At 44.3% G+C, this 15,424-nt stretch overlaps 1 protein-coding gene across 2 annotated transcripts; it reads right to left on the bottom strand.

Annotated features, from left to right (window-relative positions):
• Positions 1 to 287: 287 nt before the first annotated feature.
• LOC123369944 (stefin-C-like) lies at positions 288 to 15,212 on the bottom strand. 2 transcript variants are annotated; one of them, XM_045016154.1, is made up of 4 exons: positions 14,959 to 15,212; positions 12,285 to 12,354; positions 5,039 to 5,140; positions 288 to 532 (listed from the first exon to the last, which is right to left on the bottom strand). In XM_045016154.1, exons 2-4 carry the CDS (start codon positions 12,351 to 12,353, stop codon positions 398 to 400), a joined length of 306 nt encoding a protein of 101 aa, XP_044872089.1. In that variant the 5' UTR covers position 12,354; positions 14,959 to 15,212; the 3' UTR covers positions 288 to 397. The 2 variants fall into 2 exon arrangements, with proteins under 2 accessions (XP_044872089.1, XP_044872026.1); XM_045016091.1 differs by having other exon boundaries at positions 12,285 to 12,378; positions 14,959 to 15,209.
• Between the last annotated feature and the right edge of the window lie 212 nt (positions 15,213 to 15,424).

Raw genomic sequence — 15,424 nt, 5'->3', positions numbered from 1 at the left:
GTTGTGAAAGATTTACTTGAGGTGGAGTTAGCGGAAGAATTCTTCTAGTTCTCTACATGAGTAGTATTATTAGCAGGAAGCAGCAAACCAGAAGAAACGGGACAGTCAAGCTCATGGACTAAGCAGATTCTAATGGAAGCATGTTTTGGGGAGATGCAGTGCTGAACCATTCGTATTTGGATAGATCCAGCACATTTCCTTGGAGGCCTGTCATAAGTTAGCAGCAATTACTTACTGCTGGAATCAAGACAAACCTTCTCTGTTACATGCAGCACGAAAACACAAACTTAGTTTTCAAAATCAGATTCATTTTATTTTCATTCATGTATTGGCACATGTGGTATCAGTTGGGAGTCTGCAGAAAGAGCAACAGAAGAGCCCATCCCAAGCATCTCACTCAAAATGGCTCCAATGGATCATTTTTGGTTTTGCCAGTCTCATAGCTGGTAAGACTGGGCCCCTTCTTTTCATGAGGAAGGCTTTGGAACACCTTCAAGTGTACACACTCATCATTGCTGTTGCTGACAGAGACCTGAAAGACAAGGAGAATGGGACAGCCATGGACTAAGCAGATTCTAATGAAAGGATGTTTGGGGAGATGCAGTGCTGAACCTATGAATAGCTACAAAATAAAAATGAAATCACACACGATACCATTCAATACCCTAAACCTGGTCTGTAGAGGCTGTCCCATTTCATATCACATGTGTGAGCAGAAACAGGCTTTTGTGTCCAAATTAGGGTGTTCCTGATGATCAGCAGAAATAGAACTTTTATCCCTGCACTCACAAGGCCAAATTCAACCCTGCCATAAGAACGTGTCACTTCCTGGTTTCTCCAGGAGTTGCACCTATTTATACCTGGGCTGAATTTAGGTCCTATTCTTCCTACCCCAAAATTATCCTTCTCACTCAACCCCTTCATCTTCTGCTTTTTCACATAACCTTGGGGATCTGCGAGAAATAAATAAGAGGTTTATTTACAAAAAATCTGATAGTTAAACCCAAAAGTTTTCAATCAGTTTTTCCTAAGGCAAAGGATCTTTGACTTCACTCAGATCCCAGGCCTAGACTGGCAGTGAAAGAGTTAACCCTTTTTGCCCTAGGAAGGCCAGAGCTGTATGCAAAGACACTGTGGCAGGAGCAAAGAAAGCTGAATGCTGGGGTGAAGTAAGCCAACACCCTTGTAGGGGCTGGGTGAAGATTTTTCAGACAAATATTTTATTCACCAAAAAAATGCAGTTTCAAATCTATCAAAACTATTTGTGAGTTTTTGTGAATTTTGACGCTCTCTCAAATCAAAACTTATTTTTTTGGAAATGCTGACAAATTGTTTCAATATTTCCAAATTGATTTGTATTGATTTGGGGGGTGGGGACGATAGATTTACAAAATGTCCAGAGAAGCAGATGGTTCTTTCCCATCTTAAAACTTTTAGTCCAAGTGGTTGGGGGAACTCGGTGGGATATGGAAGACCTGGGTTCAATATCATCCTCATTTGATGTGCAGAAAGGAGTTGATCTGGTGTCTCCTGCTTCTCAGGAGAGTGCTCTGACCAGTGGGCTATGAGGTATTCAAGAGGAGGTTTCTCTGTCTCGCTTTTTGAAGTTGTTCCACTGGGTAGAAATAATCAGTGGGCCAGAAACAAAGAGATTGACTCCATTGCCTGCTGCTTAGGGCACTCAGCTGGGAGGTAAGAAACACAAATTCAAATCCCATCCCCTGCAAGTTGTCTCCTGTTGTAAAAAAAATTCTGTTTTTTTAAGTCTCTCTTTTATGGAACCACCCAACATTTAAGCACCACTGATATTCACAAAATCCGCACTCAGCTGCCACATAACTCTGGAGGTGCTTATATTCCCTCAGCACCTAAATTTTTGCTGTAGAAGTCCCCTAGTTGCCTAAGTTTCTGCCACTGGGTACATCACTAGTGTCTCAAGCAGGTGCCTAGATACCCCACTCACACATAACCCCCAGCGGGATTCTCATACTGGGCTCTGTCCTGCTATCTTACCTGCAGGGCCTGATCCAGTAGATGTTCTCAGAGCACACCTGATGCCACAAAATATGGAGGAGAACAACCTCCCTTATGACCTTTAGCCCAGTGGTGTCACTTGGGCCATGTGAGACCCCATTCAGTTCCCCCTTCTGTATGACAAGCCAAAGGGAGTTGGCCATGGGTTTTCTACCTGTCAAAGGAATATTCTAACCACTGGGCTATAGGATAATCTGAGGCAGAGGTGCTCTCTGAGTCTCCTATTGAAACTGTTCCACTTGTAACTAATTAAATATGCACTGGCCCAAACAGAGAGTGAGTGACTCTGTAGTTCAGTAACTAGGGCACATGCCTGAGATGTGGAGACCATCTTCAAATCCCTTCTCCCCCCCAGGCAAAGGAGAGGAATTGAACCAGAGTCTTCTACCTCCCAAACAAAGTACCCTAGCCACTGGCATAAAGGTTGTAAGGAAGTCAGCCTATTTCTCCTTTACCCTCTGGCTTTTTTGTGGGAAGTCAGACTTCTGCCACCCCTTGTCTTTTAGCAAAACATCACATCTTGATCTAAAAATGTTCAGTTCTGGAGAAATCCACCATGACCCTTGGCAAATTGTTCCAATGGTTAATTACTCTCACCATTAAAAATATACTTCTCATTTCCAGTCTCAATTTGTCTAGATTCAACTCTCAGCCATTGGATCATGTTATGCCTTTCTCTGCTAGACTGAAGAGCCCATTAGTAAATGTTTTTTCCCCATGCAGGTACTTACAGAAAGTAATGAAAATAACCCTTAACTTACTCTTTGCTAAGCTGAATAGACTGAGCTCTGAGTCTCACTATGAGGCATGTTTTCTAATCCTTTAATCATTTTCGTGACTCTTCTCTCAACCCTCTCCAATTTATCAACATCCTTCTTGAATTCTGGGCACCAGAACTTGACACCGTATTCCAACAGGGGTCACACCACTGACAAGTATAGACACAAAATAGCCTCTCCTACTTGAGATTTGCCTGTTTATGCATAAAATCATAGAATCATACAATATCAGGGTTGGAAGGGACCTCAGGAGGTCATCTCCCACCCTAGGATCAAGGTCAGGCTGACAAGTCTATAATTATCCAGGTCATCCCATTTATCCATTTTAAAAATTGGCACTTAAGCTTTCTTCCAGTCTTCTGAAACTTTCCCAGTGCTCTAAGACTTATTGAAAATCAACATTAACAGTCCAGTGAACTCCTCAGCCAGCTCTTTTTAAACTCTTAGATGCACATTATTTGATACTGCTAATTTGAAAATGTCTAACTTAAGTAGCTTCTGTTTATTATCCTCCAGAGATATTAGTGGAATAGAAAAGTGTTATCATCACCATAGGTAGAGATATCTGTTTCCCCCCACAAATACAGAACATAAATATTTACTGAACACTTCTGCCTTTTCTAGGCTCTGACTCCCAAGCAGAGACAGGCGCCTGTGTCACTCTGCATCTCAAAGTAGAACCCTGGAACACCCATATTCACCTCTGTCATAGAATTATGATATATTTCATACACAGCATGCTATATAGGATATCATATGAAAGGTCACGATCTGCTGAAAGCCTGAAACCCATTGTTCTGTTGAAATATGTATATCACTAGTGTGTATAAGGTTATAAGATTTTGCTGTATGGTTGTTAATGAAATATGTTGTGAGTTTGGAAGTCACCCAATGTTAGTTCTCCAGGGACCACAACAAAGGAGGTTACCAACATCCGGGCAGGCGTAGAACGACCATCACCCACCATTGACTGGCAGGGGAATAGTATGCAAGGGATTTACAATTCAATGACAGTTGTGGATCCTGTTCTTAGGCTCCAAACTTTCCCCATCCATTGTGTACAGAGCCTGAACACTTAATTCAGGGTTTGTGAATCCCAGTGCGTGACTAAGCACCTAGAAGTTAGGGGCTGCAATGCCCTCCTAGCTTAGAAACCCTCTCTATCCATGTCCCTCAGACAGCTGCTCCCACTGGCAATGCATTGGGAAAATGTCAGGTGCAGGAGGCAGAACATTCCTAACAGATGGTCCTAAATGACTGAACTCATTGCCACAAGAGATCAGAATGAGACCTGGGCCAGAAGTGTGCAGAGCACAATGAAAACCCAACTCCTTTGACAAGGCCTTCTCACAATAACAGAGCTAAAAAGATCCACCATTTCTCCGAGAGAATGAGCAGACTGGGCTTTTGGGCCCCAGGCAGCCTATGACTACAGGACCGCCTGTTTTGAGGAAACGTTAGGGAAGGGAGGAAATTTCCGCTACATTAAAAAAAAGTTTCTAGCCCTTTCCCTTAAGAAAGAGCCTTGGAAAATGTAAATGGATCACTAGGACTGAAAGGAACATGGGGCTGGATTGTACTTCTGCAGAAGGTTGTGGGGACCTAAAGATCTACTCTTCCCAAACCCACACACATACTGTATTTAAAATTGCTCAGAGTTTGAGGTGTGTACCACAGAATCCTCTCAGTAACACTCCCCAAAATCCCCAGGCCGGCCCTGTGCCTAGTGGGCTGATTATGGTGAATAGGATTCTAGTTCCTCTCAGGGCACTGAGACAGCAGGAAGGAAAAGCCATTGTTTTGCCAGCCTGCCCAAACAAAAGCTAAGGCCAGCTCTGAGGATGAGAGTTGAGAACGCAGTTAGAGCGATCTCCATTCAAGCCTCTCCTTGGGCAATCCTAAAATTTTACAATATACAGCTGAAAGAGTTTGACTCATGCTTTATATATACTAAGATAAGATTTAAATGAGATTCACAAAACAAGCTCCTTTATCTTTTCTATTCTTTGCAAAATAGCACCCAACAGGTACTGGCTGGGCACTGCACAAGCAGACGAGAGATAGTCCCTACCTTGATTAAAAGTCATATTGGGATCTTTTCCTGCAATGTTTGCTCACTATTTGAGCATCTTGCTTCAAGGCACTCAAAATTATACTTACATTCTTCTTCAGCTAGAACACTTAAGGAATGATGGAAGAAGTGGGGGATTTTGCTGAGTACTGACCTTAATTAAGTAGTTTGTTCCAGCAACCATCTGACTTCTATATTTTATGGCTACAAAGACCGGATATGGCTTCTTGTCTTTCTCTTCCAGCTGTGGCTTCACCTGTAGAAAAAAAGAAAGAGGGTTAGGTGGTATAATGGGGTCAGTATACTCCCTTCTCATCATTTGTCTACTGCCACAGTTTCTTCTTCTCAGCTTCTCAAAGAATGCACATAGAGTGACATGTCAGCCTATAACATTTCCCTTCTTTGGGCCTTGCTTATTAAGAAACAATTCAACTCAACTCAGATCTTTCAGCCTTATTTCCTAGGCTCCACAATTCCTTGCAGCCAGGCTTCACAGCCCTGTGAAAACTAGGATTGCTGCCTGGCTTTTCCTGAAATACCTCTCACCTGAAGCTCCTGCTTTCTGCAAACATCTCCCACAAAACCCCTGTCCATCCACTGACCTCAGAGTCTGTCTGGCCCAGCTCCCTCTTAAAGGAGGCACCACCTCTAGTTTGCCATCACATGACATTTGGTCACTGTGACACAGAGGCTCATTGCTGCCAACTGGCAAAGGGTTCGCTGTTCTCTACAAGCAACTCCTGTCTAGACCTGACTAACTCACTACACCTAACACACTACTTTCACTGTATGCACCCATGAAGGGTAGCATATGAGGTCTCTGTTGAAAACTTGTAACTTCTCAATACTCATAATCAGTGTGAGATGTGTGTACGGGTGATATTTAAGGAATAATGTAACTGTATTGAAAATGATGCCTTTATGGTCTTGGAGGGAATGTGACTGACTAGGGAATAATATGTCTCGGTGACAGACAATTCAAGCAGGAAGGAGTTGTTGCTCATTCTGTGCTAGCCAATTATGTATTGCATTACTCATTGTCTGCCTTGGCAGCAATCCAGAAAAATCAATGGAAAAAACATTGAAGACAAACTAAGCATCGAAACCACTTGAATGTGAAAAGGAACGATAGGAGATTGAGTGGATCACCCTGTTTGGTGAATAAAGACAAAAGACTGATTTGGTATATCACAGGGTGGAGAAAAATGCTTTGTATACATTGACTAAGGAGGCACCTTGATAAGCAGGGGTGCTTCATGAAAGATTGGGTCCTGGCTCCTTGGGGCTAGCAAATGCAGGAAAGGTAACTTAAGAGTAGGCCCTAGTTTGCAGTTAATATGGAACCATTTCTTTCCATCACTCTCACTTGTTTTCATTTAATCTGTTCTTTCTTAAACAAATTTTCTTTTGTATTACTTTAAGTGAACTGAAGTGCTGGGTGTGCTACAGGAGCGGTGATCTAGTAAACCTGGGGTCCACTGTTCCTTTGGGAATGGAGGAACTGGGATTTCTGTGGTGTCCAGGGATCAGGGGCTGGATACCACGGAGGGACACTTCAAAGAGACTCTGAGACTGGGGTGCACCTATGTTCAATCGGCAGGGCAATGGCAGGGCTGGTACAGCCCAGAGGAGAGCGCCTGAGTGGTTGACAGGCTGGTTGTGTTAGGAGCTAACACCCAGCTGGGCAAAGGCAAGACTCCCTCATACTGGAGGCAGGTTTGGGTAGATGTGTTTATGCAGGGGAACAACTTTAAACACTGTGGATTTTTAAAATGTAATCAGTGCCAGTACTTCAAAATATGTGGCATGAAGAGTGTTTCCTATTGTAACATACAGCTGAAGGGAAGGGAAGTTTGGGGCTCATCAGTGAATTGACAGTGACATTATCAATGACCTTTTCAAAGGCTAAGTACCACTGTGACAGTTCAGGGCAACTGCATCTGCATTCCCTCCTTGTGTCCACCAAGGGGAGGACCCCAGCTTTTCAGCCATCACCTGTCTTGGGCAAAGGTCCATGTCTCTCTCCCTCCTGACCAGGGAGTTCAGGCTGCACAGCTTCCTAATCTACACTGTGATATCTCCAGACTGCCTAAACAGGCCAGTGTCTGTGCTGCTTTCTCTCCACAGGCTCTGAACATGGAGTGACAGCAGTGACAGGTTATCACACAACTCTTTCTAAGCAAGCACATTTATTCTTAAGGTTAAAGCAGTATACAGGAAACATTAACACAATAAAAACCTACACACATGCTAGAAAATTTACCAGAGGTCACCCCAGCTCCAACCTAGGGCTCTGGTAGGTTAAGTCCTTCCAACCTTTCCACAAGGATTGGGCAGAAGGTCCTGTCCATTTACTGTATCAGAAAAAAGGCCTCAAGTCAGTTTAAACTATTTATCTAAAAATCCTTGGAACCAGTAAATGCAAGTATCTCTTCAAGTAGTGGTACCTCTCTGGAGGTGTTATAATCTGAATGAATGTGCCTCACCTCCCCACACTATTCTTAGTTCCTAGAGGGCTGTGGTTCCCCTTCCCCATGGAATTACGTACAATCCCTCAATCATACATAATTTTTTGCATTTTTAATTCAATGAACTCCTATAATACTAATTTAATTCAATATGGTTTGTCCAGGATATTGCAGGTTAGTGTCATATCTGTCACAATCAAGTGACTTTTTAAAATTTTCCCTAAGACTATTGTGATCACACTCACCAGATGGGGTCATTGGAGTGCTATGGTACATCAACCCTTCTCACACAGAGATGTACTGTGTCTCAGAGGAAAGCATTAAAGAAACTTCAGATGTGAGGGACATGGACTGCAAGAGCTAGTGGGTCCCAAAAGCTCTGACACACAGCGCAAATGAAATACTAATTTACTAAGGCTGCTAGAAAAGGACAAATTCCCTAGGCTCACTAAACAGCTCAGAGGAGTTCTCAGTTTAACCTTTGTGGGACAGTTCAAAAGAAGGTTGGGGTCCTCAGGCCTCACTATCTTAATATCTTGATCCATTCATGCAGTAGAGGTCATTGGTCAGAGTTCAGTTCTGTGGTATGACTCACTGGGGGCCCTTCTGCATTACTCTTCCACACTAATGCAGCATCATCTGCTTCAGCGTCAATGCTGGAGCAGCTGTTCCAGTGCTTCACATGCTGCCACTCTCACCCCAAATGCTGCAATCACTACGCTCCTCCCACAATCCCAATACACCCACTCTTGACTAACTATTCTCCCAGTTCCCATGGAACCTTTCCTTTCTGCTGCTCTCAGCAGATTCACCACACTACCCCCAGGCTTTCCACTTCTCTGGAAGTGTTGAATTAAGTGTTCCCTCAGTGCCAGCTGTCCTTGTTTCAGACAAATAAACTGCCATCCCCCACCTCTGCCATTCATGACCTTCCCAACCTCCAAGCACTATTTACCCATCAGTTATTTATTGAGAGGGCCCATCCCTTTGAGGGAGGTCAAGCAGCCAGCTGCCTAATCCCCCAATGGACAGTTTGAAGCCCTTGGTTCATGCTAACAGATGTAGGACAAGGAGATTTAATATGTAATATATTCCTGTTAAAAAATTGTATTGTTGGTTGTTGTTTCTGGACTCAGCTAAGATTAGGGCAGAAATGAAGGTAATGCTCAGGGATCAACAATGCTACAAGAAAACCTCCCCAAAATTGATAGGACTAGGGCTGCCGGGGCTAGATTTCACCAGGTATCTTAGGCACCCTGCTGACTAGTGGAATTCTTAGCCCTCAGTTAGGCACCCAGGGTCCCCCTGTATTGTATGGGGACACTTAATTGCCTAAGAAAGGGATTCCCAGAAGCCAGCAGGCAGAGTGGGGAGCCATCTAAGCTAGCTGGAAGTAAAATGGAGAGAAGAGGGGCAGGGCATAGGGCCCAGATCTATAAAGGTACTTAGGCCTGGTCTACACTAAAAAGGGGGTTTGAATTAGGGTACGCAAATTCAGCTACGTGAATAGCGTAGCAGAATTCGAAGTACCCTAATTCGAACTACTCACCCATCCAGACGTGGCGGGGTTGAACTCCGCGGCTCCAAGGTCGACTCCGCCACCGCCGTTTGCAGTGGTGGAGTACCGGAGTCGACCGCGGCGCTTCCGGAGTTCGAACTATCGCGTCTAGATCAGACGCGATAGTTCGAACTCCGAGAAGTCGAACTCACCGCGTCGACCCGGACGGTAAGTGTAGACTAGCCCTAAGGCACCTGACTGACAGGCCAGAGAGAGGGGGCCATCTCTGCTTGGGATTCGTGCTTTCAGATTGCCAGATGAAAAGTGCCTTGTACTTAATGAGGAAATCAGGATTAAAATCCTTTCCTCTCAGAAGAGCTTTTGGCAAAGCATCGTTTCCATTTGCTGTGATTTTAATTGTCTGCTTTGGAGCCTCTTTTAAAAGCATTTGGATACTACAATGAAATGCAATGTAATGACAGCATTGTAGATGGGGAAACTGAGGCAGAAAGCGCTGAAGTGACTTCCCCAAAGTCAAGCCACACAATGAGTCTGTGGCTGACACAGGAATCACATCTGTCTCATGACTACCAGTCCCACTGCACCAACCACTAATCCATTGTGCTTCATTCATTAGCTAACTGGGAACTTTGACCATTTCTTTAAAAGCATGTAGTCAATAAAGGCAATTCATGTATTTAAGCCAATCAACAATGACATTTTTCTGCTGGCAGCCACTTTCCCTTCCACAAAGAGGTGCACGAAGGGTGGGGTGAGAGCCACCACGAGTCTTCTAGTCAGCAGTCTGGTTGTCAGATGCTCTTTGTTGCTAAAGAATGCCATGGAGTTCCCAGTTGACTCACAAATGCCAGATACTATTCAAAATCTACCTCTCCAAGGCACACACAGATCTAAGCACAAGACAAATATTTCACCTTTTAGAAAATAAAGAGCAATGAATAATTTTGTTTACATTTTTTAAAGATCACTGAACAGGTGAGTGCTTTAAATGAGGGGGTCTCAACCTTTTTCTTTCTGAGCCCCACCCCCCAACATGCTATAAAAATTCCACGGCCCAGAGGTGCCACAAATGTTTTTCTGCATATCCAGTAGATTAAGAGCCAGGGCAGGCGGTAGGGGGTGGCAAGCAGGCCAACTGCCTGGGACCCCAGGCCACAGGGGCCCTGCAAAGCTAAGGTGTTCAGGCTTTGACTTCAGCCCCGGGTGGTGGGGCTTGGGCTTGGGCTTTCTTCCCTGAGCCCCAGCAAGTCTAATGCTGGTCCTGCTCTCTGGTTTATTTAGGCAGACTCCTGAAACCTGCTTGCAGCCCCACAGGGGGCCCCAGACCCCTGGCTAAGAATTGTTGCTTTAAATCATTCCAAGTACATGACACTTTCCGGAAAGTAGTTCAGGTATCGTACATATCTGCCCTCCAGAGGCTATGTTCTGCTCTCACTTAACAGGGGAGTACATTTAAAATCTCAATTGATCCTTGTGTGAATGAAAGCAAAATCTGATTTGAAGATTCACCTTTTGCACCATATTTGTGTCCCCTGAAAACTAAGAATTGTGGCCTCATTTCTGACACATGCTGGGTCAGGGTACACATTTAAACTTGGATTCTCAGATTTTTTGGACAGAGACCATCTGTTACATTTCTACAGTGAGCATACACACAACAGCAGTAACATTTTGTAGGTTGATAGTGCCTTTCGAGGAAGAATCTCAACGTGCCTTACAAATATGAATTAAACAGTCCCCATGTCAGGAAGGGAAGTGTTATCTCCCAGACCACTCCATTTTACAGCTGAAGAAATTGAAGCACCAAGAGGTGAAGTGATTTGACCAGGGTCACACAATGAGTCCACAGCAGAGCCAGGCAGGCTCAGGACATTTCCCCCTCACCCCCTTCCTCCAGCCCAAATAACCTTCAAAGGGCCCTAAATCATCGTCAGAAAGGCCAAAGTTATAAATCACAGGAAAATACTGACAAAGTAGCTAATTTCTACTTTCTTAAACTCTTAAAATCCAAGATTTTCTAGGGATCCAACTTGCACCTGGACTCCTAGAAGGTTATTTGTTTACAGTAGCCCCGAAATACCCACTCCCCTCCTCTGCCCCCCAGTAATGGGACCCTAGAACCAGCCCTGGCACCAGAAACAAAAGCCTGACTCCCTGGCCTGCTCTGCATTAGCAAACGGGACCTCCAATTCACTGCCAGTGCAGCTCCACTAGCCCAGGTACCAGTGTAGGCAGAACACTGATATTTTTACTGCCCTGTCAGCCTGTACAGATAAGGGTGCGATGACACACTTGTATTCAGCCAAGGACAAGGAAAGATTTGTGCCTTGGGGAAGTTTTTAACCTATGCTGGTAGAAATAAGTTTAGGGCATCTTTCATGCGGGTCCCCAAATCTGTACCCCAGAGTTCAGAGTGGGGAGGGAACCCTGACAGCTACTATGAGTGGACCTGCACTGGTAGTTAATTAGGCAGGGTAGACTCAGCTTCAGGTGCCTGTAGTGACCACTAGACCTTGCTGTCGTTCATATTTTGCTATTTGCATCACAGCTCTCAATGTCTCTAGAGCTCCCAGAAGACTGGAAGAAAACTAATGTTGTGCTAGTATTTCAAAAGGATAAATGGGATAACCAAGATAACTTTGGGGAGCGATAGCTCAGTGGTTTGAGCATTAGCTTGCTAAACCCAGGGTTATAAATTCAGTCCTTGAGGATGCAATATAGGAATCTGGGGCAAAAAAAAAAAATAGCTGGAGATTAGTCCTGCTTTGAGCAGCAGGTTGGATTAGATGACCTCCTGAGGTCCCTTACAACCCTGATAATCTATAGGCCTGCCAGTTTGACATCACACTCAGGCAAGATATTGGAGCAGCTGATATGGAAGAATTAAAAGAGGATAATATACTTAATGCCAATCAACATGGCTTTATGGAAAACAGATCCTGTCAGACTAACTTGATATCTTTTTAATGAGATTACAAATTTGGTTGATAAAAGGTAATACTGTTGATGTAATAGAATTCTGTATGGCATTATACTTGGTACCACATGACATTTTGATTAAAAAACTAGAACGATACAAAATTAACATTGCCCCATTAAATGGATTAAAAGATTAAAAAGTTCAATGCCTGTGTTATACAGAATGTCAAACTAAATGGTCCCTTCTGGCCTTGGCATATCTGAATATAAGAATTTCCTGGACTAGAGTCAGTGCAGTCACTTCCTAAGCAATTTTTCCATGCCACATATTACATGCTTCCAATCAGCCAAGGGGGCTTCCATTTTCAGTGCTGGATGCTAGATTTTAAAGTAAGATTTAGCTTCATTCCCTAGTGGCTCTGGAACTTGCTTTAAAGACATACACTTTTGTTATATTTGTTTCTGTTGTCCATCTTTCATTGCATGCCACTCACCTCGTCAGCAATCACTTGGACTTTTCGGGTCGCATCCAAGGTCTCCGACCAGCCTCCCATTGATGACATGCTGGAAAACTTTGACAAGTAAGATCTAGCGCAAATGTGATCAGAGAATAGTCAGACCTCTTATATTATATTGTTGAGTCTGAACTTTTTATGAACTGAAACTTAACTCAGACTTCATGTCTCTGTCTGAAACTTTTAATCAAAAAACTCTGACCTGCGAACTACTCATGACCCCTCCCCTCCCAATAAGTAGCCATAAGTAGCCATCCCCTCTTTTGTCTTCTCCAATTTACATTTTAACCTGTTTTGTCCTGTAGAATCTTGATTGATTATGCATGACCATTATGATCTGTTAATCACTTTGTTTACTTCTGTGTATAAACATTGATGCTCACCCCTAATAAACTTGCCACACTCCTCCAAAGCTTGGCTCTTAAGCTAAGGATGGTGTGAGCCCGTTGATCAACAAATTGTTGTCTGGTCTCTGACAGATCTCTGAGCCCTATACCAACTCCGCACAAACTCGGGTGCTGGAGAGGTGAGTAGGACTTGCTTTTCCCCTAATAAACTTGCCACACTCCTCCAAAGCTTGGCTCTTAAGCTAAGGATGGTGTGAGCCCGTTGATCAACGAATTGTTGTCTGGTCTCTGACAGATCTCTGAGCCCTATACCAACTCCGCACAAACTCGGGTGCTGGAGAGGTGAGTAGGACTTGCTTTTTACCTAACAATATAGTCACATATTTATGTGATTTGTATACGTGGAGTTTACCAACATCAGATTTGAGGAGGGGAGAGATGGAAAGAAAGAAACAAAACAAAAAAAATGCAATATTGTTAATACTATAGTTAATAGTTAAATATCACTATGTGTGAAGTGCTCTGTGGACAGAGGAAAAGCAGAAAACAAATAACACCCAACTCCCATAGTTACGGTAATTGGTTCAGCCTGGGATGGTAATTACTGGACTTACCACCAGTTTAAACATATGCAGTGGCTGGGCGACTATTCTTGTGCTTAGGGAAGTGATTGTAAGCACTGAGCTATGCCCAAGTATATCTGAACATTAGCCTTAAAACCACCACGCGCTCTCCCTCGCTTTCATTGCAACAATTCCTGTTTAACTTAAAATGTGGTTTTCTCAGTATCCTTAGATGGGCAAAGGCAGCAGGCCTTTTATTTTAATTATTTTATTTCTCTATTGTTTATTACAAAGTGGAAAGATTTTTTATCTGTTTAAAGGACAGAGTTAAGAACGCTGGTATTTGCTGCCTTCTTATCTCTCCTCCCCCCCTCCCCCCACTCCTTTTCTTCCCTGTGTTGTAGTTTTTATTGGAAGAAATATGACCCAGTCTTCAAAAGAAGGATACAGGTAAACGTCTCTGTCAAACTTTTTACAAAACCCATGGACATTTCGCAGTGTCTTTGTTTTCAATTTTGAACCAGGAATAAAGTGTTCTTTTTCTGCATAATTCCTTTAGCATTTGTCTAAATCAGGGGTTCTCAAACTGGGGGTCAGGACTCCTCAGGGGATTGCAAGGTTATTACATGGGGGGGTCATGAGCTACCAGCCTCCACCTCAAACTCTGCTTTGCCTCCAGAATTTATAATGGTGTTAAATATATAAAACAGTGTTTATAGTTTGGGGGCGGGGGTCTCACTCAGAGGATTGCTATGTGAAAAGGGTCACCAGTACAAAAATTGGAGAACCACTGGTCTAACTGTTAGATAGACCCCAATGAAAGAGGTTCCTAATCTTTAGAACAATTTCCCTTATTTTGTTTACTCAAAATAATGTATTTCTTCACAGCCTTTTATATTTATTGGAAATTAACACCGATTGGCTTACACTGTATCAGAGGTCTCTTAATTTTAGTAAAGTTTTTGAAGGACAGATAAATTTAAAAGACTATTTTAGCAAAACATACAACACACAAACACAACACCTGCCCACCCCACTTCTTCCCTATTTCCCAAACAATTCAGCATGCATTTGAGCCAACTTGTGTCCTATTTTATAGATAAACCATTGGAAACACACATTCAAAATAGCTGTATATTATTAGCAGGGCCAGCTCTAGACCCCAGCACGCCAAGCGCGCGCGTGGGGCAGCATTTTGCTGGCAGGGCGGCAGGCGGCTCCGGCGGACCTTCCACAGTCATGCCTGCAGGAGGTCCACCGGAGCCGCGGGACCGGCGCCCGGCAGCGCGCCCCCTGCAGCGTGCTGCCCTGCTTGGGGCAGCCAAATTCTTAGAGCCGTCCCTGATTATTAGTAGTGACTTAGAGAGGTTCCTCCCTCTCAGCCACGGAGAGAGGCCACGCCGCCTCACTGCGCCACCTAGCAGCTGAAGCCAAAGGACGGGGGATTAGCATGGTAAGTGTCAGCAAAGAGTGTTGGGCCCTGGCCCCTTGGGGCAAGGCAGGGCAATTGGCAGTCTTTAGCCCAGCTCCCTGTCTGGGGCAGACAGCAAACACAGTCAGGCTCAAGCCCTCTGGGTGGGGCAGACATCAGACAGAGGCCGTCCGGCCTAAGGTGGTTAGGCAGCCACCCCAGGGGTAGGGTTGACAGCAGGGGGTAGAGGGACCTGGGCCCTATCAGTGGTGAGGAATGGCCAACACAACTGGACTAATATCTGGTTTCCCTGGGCTTCTTCCTACCCTTACCTGTTTGTAGGGCTTTGTTGCTTCTAGGTGCTCAGTCTCCTCGGGGTATTCGGCAGCCGGCAGTCTCAGCAACTCCTCAAGGTACTCGATGGCAGCTCCCCTTCCTCAGGGTCCTGCTTTTGGGGAGGAGGTTGGCACAGCTCAGTCCTTAGTGTAGGGACCAGTAGCAAGGCAGAGATGACTAGCTCCTTCCCTGGCTCTGGCTCAACTGAGCTGGAGGTCCTGCCTCTTATACTTCCTGTTCTGCCCCTCTGCTTCCAGCACAAGGGGAGGGCCTGGCCTGGATCTGCCCACCAGAGGGCAGGGACTGGTTCCTCCCTGTTAGCCTTGGAGGGAGGCCACACCACCTCACTACGTGTTTTATAGATAAGTCACCCATTCACACACACATTCATACTTGTTTTTCAGCATTATTTTATACCAAGCATGCATATACAGACAGCCTAACTTCAAAGAAATCTAATAA

Source organism: Mauremys mutica, chromosome 1, assembly GCF_020497125.1.
Source record: "Mauremys mutica isolate MM-2020 ecotype Southern chromosome 1, ASM2049712v1, whole genome shotgun sequence".
In the NCBI taxonomy this organism is placed as follows: Eukaryota; Metazoa; Chordata; order Testudines; family Geoemydidae; genus Mauremys; species Mauremys mutica.
The sequence above is the reverse complement of the archived record's forward strand: the minus strand, read 5'-3'. Positions and strand labels throughout refer to the sequence as shown.

Bases quoted from the DNA above. Each gene is read 5' to 3' on its own strand.
- LOC123369944 (XM_045016154.1), bottom strand. From the start codon at position 12,353: ATGTCATCAATGGGAGGCTGGTCGGAGACCTTGGATGCGACCCGAAAA. The intron at 5,141-12,284 runs GTGAGTGGCATG...TTTTTTCTACAG, and splicing joins TCCAAGTGATTGCTGACGAG to GTGAAGCCACAGCTGGAAGA. The intron at 533-5,038 runs GTCAGTACTCAG...CTTGTCTTTCAG, and splicing joins GAACAAACTACTTAATTAAG to GTCTCTGTCAGCAACAGCAA.